Source organism: Varroa destructor, unplaced genomic scaffold (genome assembly GCF_002443255.2).
Source record: "Varroa destructor unplaced genomic scaffold, Vdes_3.0 BEIS01000002.1, whole genome shotgun sequence".
In the NCBI taxonomy this organism is placed as follows: domain Eukaryota; kingdom Metazoa; phylum Arthropoda; class Arachnida; order Mesostigmata; family Varroidae; genus Varroa; species Varroa destructor.
The window spans coordinates 45,627,470-45,644,898 of record NW_019211455.1 but is presented as its reverse complement, the minus strand read 5'-3'; the positions used below and the strand labels follow the sequence as shown (position 1 = coordinate 45,644,898).

Below are 17,429 nucleotides of genomic sequence, written 5' to 3'. Positions count from 1 at the left end.
GAATTCCGAATGATGACAAGAGTTAGAGGGCGAGCTTGACGAAGACTCGAGCAGCACTGGAAGCCCAACAACCTTAATAACAACCCCCTCATTGCTGGCGGCTAAACAACCTCGACAATGAGCATATTGCGTAGTATTGCTTTTTCCTGGAAACACCCGCTGCTGCCGCCGCCGCCGCCGCTGTCACAGCGGCATACGAACCCTCGCGTCTCTTACGGCGTCCGCGGTTGGTGACGATTCTGGCTGCAGCCGCCGCCAGCATCGCCGCCTCGAGCGGCAGTGCCTTGTTGGTTTTGCTGTCCCCTCTTACGACCAGACGGCCACAGCGGCAGCGGCAACCGGCCTCCTTCGACGAATACCTTTGCTTCCTACCAAGCTCTATTACGTTTGCTATATGGCTCGCACATTACTAATGGCCACTATCTCGCCAGTCTACCTGGTGGGTCTAAGGGATCTATAGAGTGGAGTGACTGTATGAGCGCGCTGGCGAGCTACGTTACATTCACTGTAAGGCCCCCAACGGCAACGTAATTCCGTTGACGGCGGCGGCGGCAGAAGCAGTCGTTGTCCGTGCAGGGGACGGGCCAGAGGGTGGCGGCAGTGATGAGCGAGGAGAATCCGGTAAGGGAACGGCCGACGATTAGTCGACGATCGGATACAAAGAGAACGGATTGCCAGCTCCCGTCACCAGACCTTTACGGCCCGTTATTGAACGACATCGTGTGTCCGACCGCTTTGCTTTTGTCGTAGCCAGCACAACAACGGCAACAACAAGAAACAACCGTCAATATGTCGTGTGAAGCTGTCTGCGCCTTCGAGAAGCTTGCCAAGCTTGGTAAGTAGTCTAGCTAACTGGTTATACCTGTTTAGAGGCGGTTGTGTTGCAACTCGGTACATAAGTAAACTAGAATGGATAATGCTACTAGCTGGACCGGATGAGCAGAAACTTTCCGAAAGCAAATTGCCAAAAGATCTGCTACTACTGAAGCGATGGATAAGTTACCGGCAAAATACCACGCGCCCCAGAAAGTGTTTATCCCTTTGTGCCGTATGTGTGAAGTCCACAACGTGAAACTTCAATACTCGTGAAGTGTGTCACTCCACCCTCGTACTTTTTATCGTCCTCGCCGACGAGTTCACGAACGAACAGATACGAACGTTCGTCCAACAAAAAAGTAACGAGCAGTTTTTTTCTTTTGTTTTAAATCGTTCGATGAAACCGTGTGTCTGTGTGAGTGTGAGTGCAGCCCGTTCATGTCGCACATACAAGCCCTCGTCTGAATGCAGTCAGAGCCCTGAGGACTGAATAATAAGTCGGTTCCATCTTCTTGCAGTTTATCTCATACTTAATGCCCCTGAGTTACTACGCCTCTTGATAGGATTCATTATGCACCTCCCTTAATTCGTCACTGTTGTATCCGTTGTACAAGCAACTCTATCGAGACATTCTACATGTACTCGAGATTGCTATAGCGCGCCACGAGGCGGTCAGAAGCGACCATGCTGGCCGCGGTATGCCAGTGAGCCCCGCACTCCTGCTGTTGATGGGCGTGGATCTGACAGCTTCAACATCACAAATAACGGCCGGCGCCGAATGGCGGCCAGCGATATGCAGTGGCGCTAACGTCAGATGTCGGCACCGATTCTGACTCTGGCGTGGCTGCCACTGTTGTTGATGGCGAACAACGTCAGGGTCTTGCTGGCTGGCTGGCTGGCCGGCCGGCTGGCTGGCTGCCTCGTGGCGCCACGTGCTATTGGGTGGGGGCGCATTTCCTCATAGCGTTTTCCAAAGTACGCAGGCTATTTCAATGGCGGTTGAGGTAAAAATGGCTGAACAGCTTTAAAAAATTACGCTTGCATCGTATCTTCTTTAAACTGTCCGAAGACCTTAGCCTTAGCTTGTACATTTACGACGATACAGCCTGTTGAGCAGGTTGCGGAAGATCAATTCTATGTTAGATAGCTATATGACTAGATGTTACTATATAGAAATGCATACGTACACGTGTATTGCATTGCATCATGTATGAGCTACGTTTTGAGATGACATCCATGGATCCGAGTTACGAGTTCTTTCTCTAGATAATAGACAATATAATTGGTATAGCTCGAATAAGTTGAGCCTGGATTTCCCATCGCTAAACGTTGCTCGCTGAACCGAACGTATAGCTAATGAGGCTTGCGTAAGCTGCGCACTATACCGTATAAAACTTTTACTAAATAGGTTCAACTCATTGTTTTTTTGCCTTTCCAACAAAATACAGAGATGCAAAATTAGAGCGAATAATTTGCATGAGATTATTACTAATAGTATATTGTAAAATAAGGACAACTAGGTATGAGTTTGGTTGTTTTTTTAATTTTATAAATAATCAGCAGGGCAACGAGCCTCCATTCTGAATTTTAGCTTATTACCATTATTATGGCTATGGGTAATAATATTGTCATTACTATCTCTATTTCGAAACGCAAAATATTGCCACGAGACGTACTTGTTTGCCATTGAGCAGTCAATCGCTTGATCTCTATCCCTTTGTTCCTTTGTGCCCCGTTTTCACTCACGTGGTAAACGCCGACCAACTATCATTCGCTCGGGTAGAGGTAATTGCAGTTCCATTTCTTCCATGGGAACATCGTCTATTTGTTGCTTGATCGTTCTACCGATTTCATTGACCTGGAGAGTCATTCTTCGGTCAGTGTTGTCCTACCCAACGACTCCGTCTATAGCATGTCTGATAGTTGGTTTTTTCTTTGTTTTCACTCAGAAACGCGCTCAAACACAGACGAATTTCTGCTTCTCTCGTAGCCAGCAGTCACCCTCGAATTTCTCTAGGCTAACCTCGATATCAGAGTCAACCGCGAATCTACGGCTTTCGAGGGCCGTTGACGCGTTGTTTAGCGATATCCGACGTGTTACGTCGCGAAAGAGGTCCTAGATTTGACACTCAAACATACGTAGATACATTGAGGGACAGAACGACGTAGGCTGGTCAGAACGGCATGAGCTGGCCAGAACGGCGTAAGCTGGCCAGAACGGCGTAAGCTGGCCAGAACGGCGTAAGCTGGCCAGAATGAGGGCCGCCGGAGTACTCGAGGAAACACAATATCATCATCGTATGTCTGGCTGTGATCTTTGCAACGCCATATCGTTAGTTATTATTCTGTCCCATATTTTATTCTATGGACAGCGGGTCGTCGGCGTAGCGATAGTTTACAATTGTATTGTTGCTATTATAGGATAAGAGATAATCTAGTGAAGAGTAGCGTATCGGATCGGAAATAAACCGTGTCGCAATCATAACGAGGGGAAGACCACATCCATTTAACGGTATTGTATTAGATTATCACCGCGATTTCTTTATACGGATATAGATAATAATGGCGCCAGCTGATGACGCGGTGCATATGTAGCCTATAGGCTTACTGTGATATTTCCGACCGGCGGAAAATCTCGCTGGTAAGTTCTCATGAATATAAAGCCCCATGATATCTATTATTTCTAATATTGCTTTAATTATTACTTAGTAGATAGTTGAAGACGTGGCAAATAAAACGAATTTCCAATAGTACTTGAGTAACCCAATCTCATTTCTCCACGGCGTGTGGCGATAATATAATCAGAGGCACACGTTATCTAATTGATTTGTTTCGTTGCGAGGCTATTGAGCTGAATGTGATTACCGTCGCTGTTGATGGCCGTCTTGGACTGGCCTTGGCAAAAGTTTCCTCAACAATGACTCAACTAATTTACTTGTAATTCAAAATTAGACAGAAAAGGTTTGCTTGAAGACATTAAACAGTTCAGCTAACTTCATCACTTGCTCCGTTCAGTTTCTGTTAGCAAGTGTTACCCTCTGCTAATTACTAGACCCATTTTCTCAAATCGCTGCAAACGGCACTCAACTAAACCGAACGACAATAAACGTCTTGCAGAACGCGACAGATAAACGCTATGAAGTCTTGGCAAATAGCTCGCCGAAACTGGGTTCTTGATCGATGCCATAAAGCGACTCGAATCCGTGTCGTGGGCTAGCTGAAAAATGGGAAAACAGTGAGAAAAAAACAGCACGAAGCGCAACCTGTCAACTGTAGAAGCTAATGTCCTAAATGGTTCTTACATATATGTATATATAAGCGGATCAAAATTGAGTACCACATCCAAGAAAACCATACCACTGCCCCCACTTAGAACACGCATCAATGGGCCACGCGTCCTGTTAACGTATTACCGCTAATCGGACAGCTGCCGTAACCTCTACCCACATATGCGCACCTGCTAGAACTAGACAAGACGGTTTTTTCCCTATGACCAACGAGCGTTTTCACAATAGCCTAAAGCCAACATGAAACTCAACAAATGCCGATGCCGGCAACAGCGCCACACTGGCCGCGCCGCAGACCCAGTGACCGCGCCCATCGCATCTCGTTCGTGAGCCCCGCTAACGCTACCACAACGACAAAGGCGTTACGATAAAGGTAGTCCAAAGTAGGAACGTTTGAAATAGCAATTATGCTTTCTACTCGAGATCAGATGACCTTATCGAATTCGATTCCGCCTCTGCTGTTGCAGCCGTCACTGTATCTGTGCAATTGATTATATGGCTCAACTTGCGCGATTCGTCACTTGACCGCTTGGCGAATTCAAGTTGATGGTGCCACTAGGGGGCAAATCGATTTGCAGTTAATGACTACTGCAGCAGCAGCAGCAGGGCAAAGCCAACAGTTGATATTTTGCCATGCTTATCTATTTCCCGTAAAACCATATATGGTTTACTTACTTGTAAGGCTTTGTGAGCTGGTCTATTATACAAAGTGGGGCAAAGATAATTGTTTGATAGTTCGAAAAGTCACTTGATAGGTCATCATTTTACGAAATAACTGACGAAACTGTAGTGAATCTAAAAACAAAAAAAAAATGAGCTGTTTTTTCAACTGTGAAGGATTCTCTACACCCTGTATACTACAGATTGTATCTAGTGTTCCGTTTGTTGTAGTGATAGTTATATGCCTCTATATAAAAACTACAATAGTGCCACCACATAAGAGCGACGCAAATGAAACTAACGTGATAATATCGGTAGAGCCGGCGTGGCGCTCTCACGTTTAGTTAGTTAGCCAGCTACCGTCCTTTAGGGGCTAAGCTGACTTCATATAGCGCTAGCAACAGCAGAACTTTGCAGAAATGTAAGTGATTATAATAGTGTTAGTGAAGTTTCCCGTATTCCGCTGTTTACTTATTCATCGTAGTCACTGGCGGCCACGGTCCGGTGGCCTGTTGTGCTGTGGAAGGTCTCCTTGCCATGCTCAGATGATTAGCAAATGCTCGTTGGGACCGGCCACACGGCGGCATCTGAGCTCGATGTAATCCTATCTGGCCTGGACAAACTGATTGCCTAGCATGAGCAAATATAAATAAAGAAACTGGTAACTTACTGCGGTAGGTGGAAAAAAGATGTCCAATTAAACTGTCGTCGTCGTCGTCGGTAGCGAAGGCCAGAAAGATTCCATCTTGCGACGTTGCCTTACCGAAGATGCCCGTATAGAACAAAAGAGCAGCTGGTCAACTATAAAGAACTTATGAGATTGATGAAGCGTTAATATAACTTAAGTGTTAACTTGAGTGACTTAAACAAGGGTTAACTAAATATTCGTAATACTAATATGTGCTTGTTTTTCAAAGGTCTTTCTGTTTAACTTCCCAATACGGTCCGACAGGAATAATAAATTGAAAACGCTGAATAGTCACATTTTCTCTAATTATATATCGACCTGTAAAGCGCTCATGGATGTGATTTAATATAGGTCACTTTCTTTGGATTTTCTTTAGTAGTAACTCGACCCTTTAGTCTTTATAGTTCTACGATTTTAGACCCCCGTTGATTCTTTCACATGACAACAGAAAATCGCGTTGCAATTGTCGGAATACTCGACAGCGCTATCACAAACCTACCAATCGTGATCTGGCAGGACACCGTCTCCTAAGCAGACAGCCAGTGAAGCAGCAATGGCCAAGCCAATCCACCTCTAGCAAATTCTACTACATGACTTTCTAGCGTGACTTTCTAGCGTGACTTCAGTTTCCGCTACTCCTACACTTCCGAACTTTCTGTCACACCGTTTGTCTGATTACAGAAAAAATGCCTGCATATGATTGCATAATACAGTGGCACAGTGGCCATTTCTCTATCTCTAGATAGAGCTCTCTACCCATTCTCTGTCTGTTCTGGCCGCAATTGGCGAAGAGGCCAACAGCATGACGAGCATCCTTAAACCTTTACTTTCAGCACTCGAGTCGTCCCGCTTCTTATCCTGCCTTCGTCTGTGTTGGGTCCTGTTCTCTAGCAAGAGATGGCTACAATCGAGTGGCAGCAGGATGCAACGCTATGTCTATTGGACATAGCGCTGTCGACGCGTTGTCACCACAGTTACCACCGTCTCCGAAGCGTTTGCGTTGCGAGCGGACACGAACAAGTAATTCGTATCGTGGCGCAGGTTATTCTGCCTCGTAATTGTACGTACGTGCTACACGGTCACGAACTAATAAAGCAATGACATTGGTTTTAGTCACTGGTGCAGGCTGCTTATAGTTTTCCTCCTGTTTGATCGGCGCATGCGGAGAAACTCCCTAACCGAACATCGTTTTGGCGACCCAGTTTCGTCCATAGGCGGAACAGCTGAACTCTAGCGACGTGCTCAGATAGCCGGACAATGCTCGGTGAGCAGCCATCATCAACGCCGTTGTCGGGGCTTCCATCTCGACCTTCACCTCTGCTTCATCTCTACTTAGCGCCGATACAAACCCGCCGCTAAGTAGAGAGAGCTTCTCTTATGCTGAATAGACGTACTCAATGTGGATAGACTCATAGGTTTGAAATATCTACTATAAAATGTATGTGACTACGGTTTATGAATGTATCAACATAACAAATAGATAGTCCCTGAGCGACGATTCTGTTCTGTAATAGAATCGCTGTTGACGATTAGTCTAACTGGGGGCGATCTGGTGTCATGTCTGTGGGCATCCGCGGGTGGCCGACGACAGGTGCTAATAATCATTTGATATGAATGATACCTTTAGTGTAGCCGGAATCGCTTCTGCCTTCCGCGTAAGTGGTGGGGCATAATGATCGTCTGCTGCAATGCGACGCGAAAAATGGGTTACCCAATATTTGTCGATTGTTCGGAGTGGGCCAGTAAAATGATGACGATCTAACAACGCTTATATATAGCGAATATGGAACAAGTGTCTGCATAAAATTAATATTAACCGCGCGTCACTCCCGATATATATATGGAGTATCGCAAGGCTAACTACTTTAGTTGGTTGCTAACAGCGTAATTATATTGCTTGGCAAATCAAACTATTGGATTACTACATAAACAACCTTTTCAAAGTATTATATATATATATATAGGGGGCATATCATCATGGATCTTGCGTGGCCTTTAACGCAGATCGATTTCGAACGCCAATTTAGTATTGACAAATAGCATGTGAAGTTTAGCAACGGTCGTTGATTTGGGCGTGGCGTTCCTCTACGTTGGACAAGTGTTACTTGCCGTATCTAACGGTTATTCTCGCAAGGCTCTAATCAGTTGGCCGACCAAAGCTGTTGGGACAGCAGGCCCAATGTTTATGAATCATTCACAGCATCCGGGTTGCTGAAATGGTGGGCCAACAGTGTAGGAATGAATCAAATGCAACAATTGCAAGGCATTTGCCGTTGCTGCTACTCTGCGCTAGCTGTATAAAGAACGTCCGCTAATAAAGTTCTTCTTTCTCAAAGCGGTCTGCTAAATAAGGCGACTGACCCAGCGGACAAGTCGCCGTTGATGACTGAGCTGTCTATGCAGAAGTTTAGTGCGTTGGCGGCTTTGTCCCAATATCAATTGTGGTACCCAGGAGGACTATTAAGGTGGTATATAATCAGATATAAACACACAGGGTCAATCAAAGGCTGGATGAGTCATCCAAAAAGGAGGGCCATTTAATAACACTGCTAGTAATTGAAATAGTTAAAGTCATAACTTACTTTGTGCGCTACGACCGTAGCACATGGCTAAACGGTCCCATAGTCTAACGGTGTCGAGTGACTAAATATGCCTACATCTTCCATAAATTTAATTCTTCATTGAATGAGAACAGAGATTTGCGCAAAGCCTATCTGGTACTAGCGAACGAAGACAGATTGAAGATCCACGCGTACTTCAATCTACAGACCACAAACAAGAGCGGTGGCGACTCCTTATAGCATTCGCGCTGCCTCTGTCACGAGCCCTATCCTTTCGGCCACTTCTTGCTTCTACCTTTTGCCATTTTTCTCTGCCATTTGCTTGAACGCAGTAGCGGCAACCAGCCTCCTGACAGCGCTGGTCAGTCAGAATTGAACTTTGCTAATTCTGAATTTGGCAATTTCGTTGCTCAGCCACGTCGGTGCTACAGGGACTTGAACTCATTCGGAACATGACGAGTGAGGATATAAGAAAATTTCTGATGAAATGCTGATGGCTTTCCAGCCATTCGCTTATAGCTGAAGAATAACAAAGATACGATAGCGCTGTTGGTTGGCAATATGGCGACCTGCTATGACTGGTCGCCCAGTGGGGTCGTGACTCGGTCAATGCCCAGATTCACACATTTATACACTATCTGTCTGCTGTCCGGCCTGGCTTTCTCCACTTTTTTTTCCTGGTTGTTATTGTCTCTGCAACTAAAACTTCACAATGTTAAAGCATAAAATGAAGCAAGAACTTCTGTCAACCAGCGAATGTAGATTGAAGACTGTGCGACCGTGTTCCAACGAAGTTCATCCGCATTTCTCGCCTTCTTTGTCTCTTTTATCTCGATTTAACTATTTGTTTGGCTGTGGTTCGATCAATCTGGTTGAGAATCTTTCTGCATTATTCGTTGCCAAAAGGTTTCGTACTGCGCCGCGCATTGTGGGGTACCGACAAAAGTTGAGCTACAATATATTCCAGGTTCGTGATGGGCGGGCGTTGACATCGCCGTTGCTAAACGAAGTAACTGTAAAGGCGAACAAGTCTAAGCGAGATTCAGAATTTCGAAGGTGAACTTCTCGAAAGTTCACTTCACTTTCGGCCCTCTGCCTTCACTGCAAAGTGTTCGAGTTGTATGGAGCAAGTAAGCTCAACTTACCGTCATTACCCCCGTCACTAGCCAACATTTACTTCCTTTAGCTTAGATGCGGTATTTACGGCGCGCCACTGTCAAGACTCGGTTGATTGTCATCGTAGCCTGTAACCGTAATGGTTCGTGAGGTCACGCGCGTTCACTGACCATGCCTTCGACACAAATTTCTAATTATTACCCAAACAATAAGGAGAACTCAGAAGCCGGTGGTCCTCTGCAGTCGTTTTCCGATCTGAAACTGCAATGATTTTCAATGTGTGCTACCTTCCGTTGTTTACCTACCTAGAGCTAGTATGTGTCGTCTGAGCCCGTTGGGTTTCATAGATGCCATGTTCTCATAGAGACCGGCAACGGACCCGGATAGCCGACACTGACTCGAACGGACCAGCGGTAATTTTGCTTCGCTGAAGATTTCCCAATTTAATCGAGCCATGCTTGTTGATTTCTAGCTGCAAAAACGCATCGAATACACACGGCACTAACCGTGTAATGAAAAAGACCTCGTGGGTGTAATCTCATGCGAGGTTATACGACAAAAGTTCAGGGCAGTGGTAGCTAGCCCAACAATGTTCCCGATGAAAGAAACTAGCATTAGAAAAAGAAATCGCCAAAAGACCGACCCTGTTCTCGGCCAAGTGAAGACCCTCGATCGCATAAAAATAACGACACTTTACGAAGTAAAGTGAAGTGAGGAGGAGGAGAACTCTGGCGGTCGGTCGAACACGCCGTCATTGAAATCGCACAATTCCCATGGTATATAGCAGCGGCAAGTAGAGATACAGTGGCGTTTTATACTGCTGCTCGCGATGGCGTTCGTAGTGCTGACAATATGATGCGCTCCTTACTATCGTATTATACAACGAAGGATGGAACAAGGGGCCATCGCGGACTGCAGCCAAAGGAACAAACGTGCGATGGCCAAGCAGCCAGTTGCTTCACTCTTTTGACTTGCGCTGGCATCGTGAGATCAGACTGCCTCCGGTAGGAAGGAGCGCAGTACCTTTGCTATCACCGCAACGACTACTGCGAGAGCGGAAATTTTCCATGGACAAATGGCGCCCGCATCGGTACCAGCAGCGGCTGCAGGAGCATTACAGCCTCCGGAGAGACAAGGGCAAAGCGAACGAGCCACGTTGCACTATTCAGCTTCCGCATGACTCAACCATGGCTTGGACGTTTTCAGTTTCCACCCGAAAGCCGATGTGTCTATATGGGAATCCACATCTACATGTGTGTCTGTCTGCGAGGGCGTGTTGCTTTTTGTGTAGGGCACGAAAATATGGACGCTCCAAGGGGAACTGCTGACAGGACCTCGCTGCCGCGCAAAGCGGATATAAAAGACGATCTATGGAAAACAGAAGCGGGTTGTACAAAGTTACATAGACGTAGATCCATATATAAAAATAGATATGTGAGAGAGGGGTCTGGGACATAACAAAGCGCAATAGCCGCGTCTGTACCAGAAGTCTGTGGCCTTCGTAGCACGCGGTTGTTGTGCAAGTCGTGCTGACTGAGATCGAAGGCAGGCGTTGGCTGCCGCTTCGACGGAGAAGGCTGCATAGAGAAAGGAATGAGTCTTAGGTCTGCCTTTTTGGTTACAGCGAAAGATTCAGCAGGTATGCGCACGGCGTGCACCGAAATGCAAACATTGCCGTTTATATGCATGTATCATATAATAGATACATTATCTATTGTGTAGCACAATGGGTATAGTTCTGTAGTACATGCATATGTACCCATATAAACAACAATGATCGCGTTTATACAAATCTATACTTTTTATACCGTCTGCTGACCTTATGTAAAAGGCAATATCTGGGAAACATTGGCATATGAAAATGCGTCTAGTAAAGGGCGGGCCGTTATAGCCACTGCTGTCTGCTTATAACAACTGTAGATTCTTCTACTTAAAACAAAAGTATCCGAACCGTTCCTATTTGCATGTTGGGCTATTCCGCCCAAAACGCCCGTGAGCGGTTACGGCAGCGAAGCATGGATGCCCATATCTGTACACGGATATTCACAGTTCCCTTGGTAATCCATATCTTCATCCATAGCTGTCCATCTCTTTTTCGTAACGATGTCATATTATGCCGCACATTCGCCATTTCATCGTTAACTCTATATAAGCGATTTTTTTTTTTCTATAGAAGTGATTGCCGCCAGCTTGCAATTGTCTCCTTTGGCAACCTAGGCGATAACAAAGCTAGCAGTACTTTGGAAAAAGTGTTATCCCTACGAGTAATAGTGACGCGAATAGACGAGGCCACAGCTGTGAACATGTTCGTGCTCCCCCGCCTAGCCTAGGTTGTTGAGTATAAAAACAGCCATCACGCATACGTAAATTGGACGTTGTACCTGTATCTAACTATAATCAAGCAAACAGGCAGGCCACACCATGAAATCTTCTTAGTTCAGCTAAAAGAAATGAGTACATTTCTATACAATAACTTTACAATAACTGCTGAAAAGGAGATCATATTCTATCGGGTGTGACGGGTATAAACTGAAGCGTTTCTCTGCGAGGCAGGGGGCATCGTCTCATTATCAGCTAACGGATTGATTACCCCTGTGGCACTTTTTGCGCAAAGCGACACAACGAATAATCTCGTACTCTAGCAAAACATGAAAAGTCGACGACGTCGAAGCCTACACCTTCGGCCCCCTGAATTAATCGTCTTGGAAAGTGATGACCTAACTTATTTTCCCAACGTCTAAACTCGATATACGTGCGCTAAAAACTAGAAACCAGTACGCGTACTGAAATGACACTGACTGCTTATCAAACAAGCACTTGGTGAAGTGTAGAACTTAAAGTGTAAATTGTTGCCAAGAAAAGGAAGCCACGTGTTTGACCTTTGCGGATCGCATTCAAGTTATCAGTTGGTCAAAACGCTATAAATAGACTCCCCCAAGGAGGTATGAGCCCTCGACGTTTGTGTGCTGACACTTACAAATCACGTCGCTCTCAACTATAACAGTTTCATATGGTTGTTTTTACAATTAGTAATTCGTAATAGATTACCCATGATATGATAACGTTCTTCTACGCAATGATCTATGAAGTTTTTCATTACACTCTTCGCCGGCACTGCTGTGCCACGTTCAGCACGTCTTTTGGGTGATCGCTCTGTTAGGAAGAAATATTGTACCGATCTTCCGTATAACATTTGCAGCCTCCTTTGCCTCGTCTTCCTCTACTTCGGAAGAGCGCTAGAGAGGTTACGTGCATACAACCAACATCCATTTGCTACAATTTTATGTAGAGCAGCAGTTTCTAACTAGCATCAAGTTAATGTGCGATTATCTTACCACGTAGACCATTATCTAACTTGCAACAAAGTCTCCATTACTTGCTCCATAATGTCGCTCGGTTTGTGCCAGCGCATAGCGATGCATCGCGCCGTACCGTGCGCGAGCCATTTTAATCGTTTCACCCTCGGTGCCACATGATTCTGCCGTTAACGGCAACGCCACTAGCGGCCACGCACACTCATTCCCGTTAAACTTTTGTGAATAATGTCGCGTATCACCCAGTATTCGAGTACGATGATGGACGCACGAATGAAGCTAGAAAGAAACCTATTTAAACGGTCCAAAAGACAACTAAAAGAAAAAGACTGAGCATAACGTTAACAATACGTTGGTCATACAGCCTCTATACATTTTATGTCGTAACTTTCATCCAAGCCATCTTCCGGTAAGTTTGTTTTTTTATCCTTGAACGACAAAGATTGGCGCTATTGAACAGAATCAAACCATCGATCAGGTCCCAGCGAATCCTATATACTTTGGATGGTTTAACATCGATACCGGTTTACTACTAGCTTCTGACTTTTCTCTCGTCGTTCTAACGCTAAACGTGCGTCAGGAACGGCAATAATGGTAATAGCGGCGAGACCCGAAACAACCACAACAAAAGATGACTGTAGCATCTCACTTCGCAGTATCTTAAAGCACGCCCAGCACATTCAGTGTTCAGGCGTAGATCTACTGGGGCAAAAAACATACGGACAGAGGTGAGACGTTGAAGCGAGAACAGATCGTATCTGATCGCGTGCTAGATCGCGCGAGAAAAGCGCATAGTAAAGGACGCGCTTTTTCTCTCACTCTGTGTGAGTGGGTGACCCACCCCGTGGCGATGGCGGCAGCAGAATATGCTATACTATGTATCACCTGTTTATCTGAACTCGTAGGCTTGTCTCTTTGACCTTACGTGCTCAGCGAAAGTAATGTACTTAAGCAACGTGCGATAGGCAGGATAGTGAGCTTCATCCTGAATCCATCACGAATGGTGCGGGCAGACACAGCGGGGGCAGATCTACTAAAAATAATGCCTTAAGTGCGTTACTTGCTGCTTGATACGTGTTCGTTGGGATTCTACGTATATATACGTACGTTGCTATGTGGTAGTTAGCGTCATGCGCAGTCATTTGTATTTTATTTTATTGAGAATGTGGTTAAGTTGTGAAGAATAAGAGGCTAAAAAGGCGCTTGTGTCCAGGTGCATGTATAAACAGCTAAGAGGCGGGGCATAAGACGGTCTGGATAGATTTTGTGTGCTAGGTTTGTTAGGTGTTGGGTGTCGGCTGATGTTATATTTTTTAATGACGCTACACAGACCTTATTTCCATTCATTTCATGTGATCTAATCATAGGCGCGGTCATTAGCTAGTTGTTTCTCCTAGCTGCGGAAATTTCTCTAGATTTTAATTTTATCAAGGCTGTTGCACAATGGCTTCCAAGAGTGGCATAGGAATGAGTAACAAAAACGAATACGTTACATGCAACGATGAACGACCCTGTAAGTATTCTCTAGGTCAGACAAAGGAAAGCCTCTAACCCCCTGTCAGCTAGACATTGTAACGATAAGCTAATGACAAAGCCCTTGTTATTTTGTTTAAACAACAACGTCAATAGGGCTCCGCTGGCCCCTAAGCACATCAGCCGACGCCGTTCATCAGTCCATGATTAGCTACATTGCAATTTGTGCTTCCGATTACTCAGTCTGCTTAGATGCTGCTGTGCATTTTCTACTTGCATGCGATTTCGATTTTTACGGAGCTTTCCCATTGTCTACTATCGTTTGACTCTATATAATGGCTGCTTTTACAGTAAAATGTAAAGTAATTACAGTTATCCTTATTAGCATTGAGGTTTATATCAAACTATACTACAAACATCTATCGCGGGTTATAATAAGCCTGTCTCAATAACATTTTTACACGTTGCACACAATTGATACTGTATCATAGACGAAACTATTTGAAGCGGTGAAGAAATCCACGTTATAGCGATTCTGAATGCTTCTATCTCTCGCTTTATAGCCTTTTTATCTGTTTCTCATCTTGGCTTAGTTACCTAGTGCGCAATCTTTGATGATCGCATGTAGACAATGTGTAACAGTGTTTCGCGGAGTATGCCGCGATGCCTAACTTCAAACCGTTTTCTGTTCAAGCGCACACAAACGTTTCAAGACAGCGTCCCCACCCTCTTTTTTCATCAGATAGAAAGAGGTTTAGTTCTATCTATATCTATGTGCCGAAAGCTGTAATACGAGCAGAAAATGCTCGAGAATAGGAATTAGTTCGTTTAGAGAAACGTAGATCGTTATTATCCTTGTCGGCTGCTCGGGCAAAATGTTTTTTTAATTTTCGCTTACTCTTCGTTTTATTATTATTAGGAACTGAGATCATGAAGGAAACCGCGAAGGAGCTTGGTCTGAGCGAGGCTTCCACCGAGAAGATCGCCGAGTACTACAAGAAAATCTATGAGGCGATGAAAGAAAAGGGTGAATATACCACGGACAAGACCGAAGAGGAAAAGAAGAAGTTTATAGAGGAGTCGACTGCGGCCATCCAGGCTGAGGTCGATGAGGCCGATAAGGAGCTCGTCGCCAAGGTCATCGCCGCGTCCTATGTAAGCTCTCCCCACAGGGTTTTATAGGAAGATATGGTTCCTGCCGATATGGAACATGCTCACAGAAAGCACTCCAGCCGTAGAAAAGATGATGGCCGCGGAATTTAACCCTTTGTATGGTTGATAATATAATTATAGGGTAGATAGCGTTTGATGAGGCGGAGTCTTAAAAGAAAACACACTCTGGTAGAATAAAAAGAACAGTTTTATGAACCTGTGTGCCTGTATCAAGCTCGAAATCAATGAGTTTGATATTAACAAAGATAAAGCGCGTCGAATATGTCGTTACTTTTCACATGGGCTGCCAATTCCCCAACACGAAGATATTTCCATATAACGTAATACCTATATATTCTTCGCGTTTTCGTACTGGCGAAGATTTAACACTGTATCCATTCAAGCAAAGGTCTGCGTACTCGAATCGGCCATGTTCTGATCCGTATGTATTTTTGTGCTGTTTTTTGATTCTTTTTTCAGGAGAAGATCCAAAAGAAGAAGGCCGAGTTGGCTGCCGCTGACGAGTAAAATTAGTCTTTTTCGATAGCTAAAACATAAGTAATTATAGATTAAGAACGATATAAACATAAAAAAAAAAAAAAAAAAAAGCGAATAGTGGAGAACAAAGCTAACAACAACGATGATAGAAATACGGAGAAGCAATACCAAACCAACAAGTTAAGTAAGTTAATAAAAATATATGTATCAGCTTTAAAAACCCGGTACAACTAAATGTTAGCAGTGTCTTCATTCGCTGCACACTAGTGCCTATGTGCACAGATGGCGAGCGAATACGTCATCGGCTATTATATTCGATGGGTTATTCGGTGTATTGGGTAGCGATTGGCATATAGGGACATATATGAGTACTTGTACGTGTAAATCGAATCGTAGATGGCTCGGGAAAGCTCTCTTGTGTTTTTCTCATTGATCCGGTTCGTTTGCGTCGGTTTTCTTTTTGTTCGTTTACTTTTCTTGCGGTTTAGTATCGTCATAAATAAAAAAATTAGTAAATGTCATAGGATGCATTTGTTTATTTAACTTCCAACACACAAACCCTAGCTTTTCAAGTAACGTAAAACGACGAAACTCATGGAAGCTACCCAGAGGTCAGAGTGAGAAAAGTATAAATCTAGAAAAGCTTGGGGACCTCTGTAAGTATCTGTGATTGCTACATAGGACGGGAGAGCAAAAGAACTGACGTCCTTAGTTTTTCCTTGCCTACGCTTAGTTTGAAGTGCGTGGCGTCCGTGAGAGCTACCCGATCAAAACTGGTTTAGGTGCCACACTGTAGTATAATCCATAGAATAGCATGTAAATGAGTCAACCCTGATAAATATTTATCAGACCTATACACCTATCCAAACGCTGAGCTTGACCCATGCTAACTTTGCAACTATACAGAAGGGCTAGGTGAATGGCAATAGCACGTACTTTTCCATAGTCAACACAACTATCGTCCCATTGAGCAAAAATCAATAGTACACACAAGAACTGTTAATTGCTAACCATTTGGCGAACCTCTTTTGGCCGAACGCGGTATAGTTTCCTTACGACAGGATATACGACAGCGGCATCACTGATCCCTGACAGTTAACATTGACAGAGCTATCGGTATAAATACAGACGTATGATTCAATATACTGGGAAATATAAGTACATACCATATGCAGACGATCTGTAAATGCATCCTAAGGCAAGCTGTTCGCATGGAACAACACATGTTCTTAAATGGCGTCTCGAAAATTGCACTTACTTCTAGATGTGTTGAGTTATAATTACTTTAAGAAATATATAATCGAACTTGTAAGTTCTTCGATATAGAAACGGTCGTTCAAGAAATGGATGTATAGTCACACGGTTCGAAAGGTGGACGAGCTGGCATCATATCATGGCCGCGTGCAGGAAGGCCAGGCCGCTGAGCAGATAAAGCATTGACCCTCCATTTCGTTGAATACTATCGACGTATTTCAGTATTGCGATAAATAGATAACTCTCTACGCTAAGTAACTAGTAGCGGATGTATTTTAAGCAGAGCTACGATCTTTATTGTACGTATACGATATCTGTCGCGGAAAAAAAATCCATGACTGCCTTCGTACAAGTCGTGCCGACGATACATAATCTGTATAAATATAGAAGATTATTTAGTTAATTATATTGGTACAATTATTAATACTGACAAACTAAAATAATGTTGAAAACGTGCGCAGCAAGGTTAGCGATACATAATCATTATATGAGATGCTCAAGCCAATGAACATAGAAGTGTCTTAACGTATAGTTACTACGGATAGGTGAGTACAACTTAAAGAAGTAATCCTAAGTATCCCCGTAGTTTAAATTTCCAGTCGAGTGTACT

General features: G+C 44.3%; 1 protein-coding gene across 1 annotated transcript; it reads left to right on the top strand.

The window, feature by feature from the left end:
• Positions 1–589: 589 nt before the first annotated feature.
• On the top strand, positions 590–15,800 carry LOC111245245 (uncharacterized). The gene is made up of 3 exons (XM_022793348.2): positions 590–835; positions 14,835–15,070; positions 15,548–15,800. Exons 1-3 carry the CDS (start codon positions 790–792, stop codon positions 15,593–15,595), a joined length of 330 nt encoding a protein of 109 aa, XP_022649083.1. The 5' UTR covers positions 590–789; the 3' UTR covers positions 15,596–15,800.
• The last annotated feature ends 1,629 nt before the right edge of the window (positions 15,801–17,429 follow it).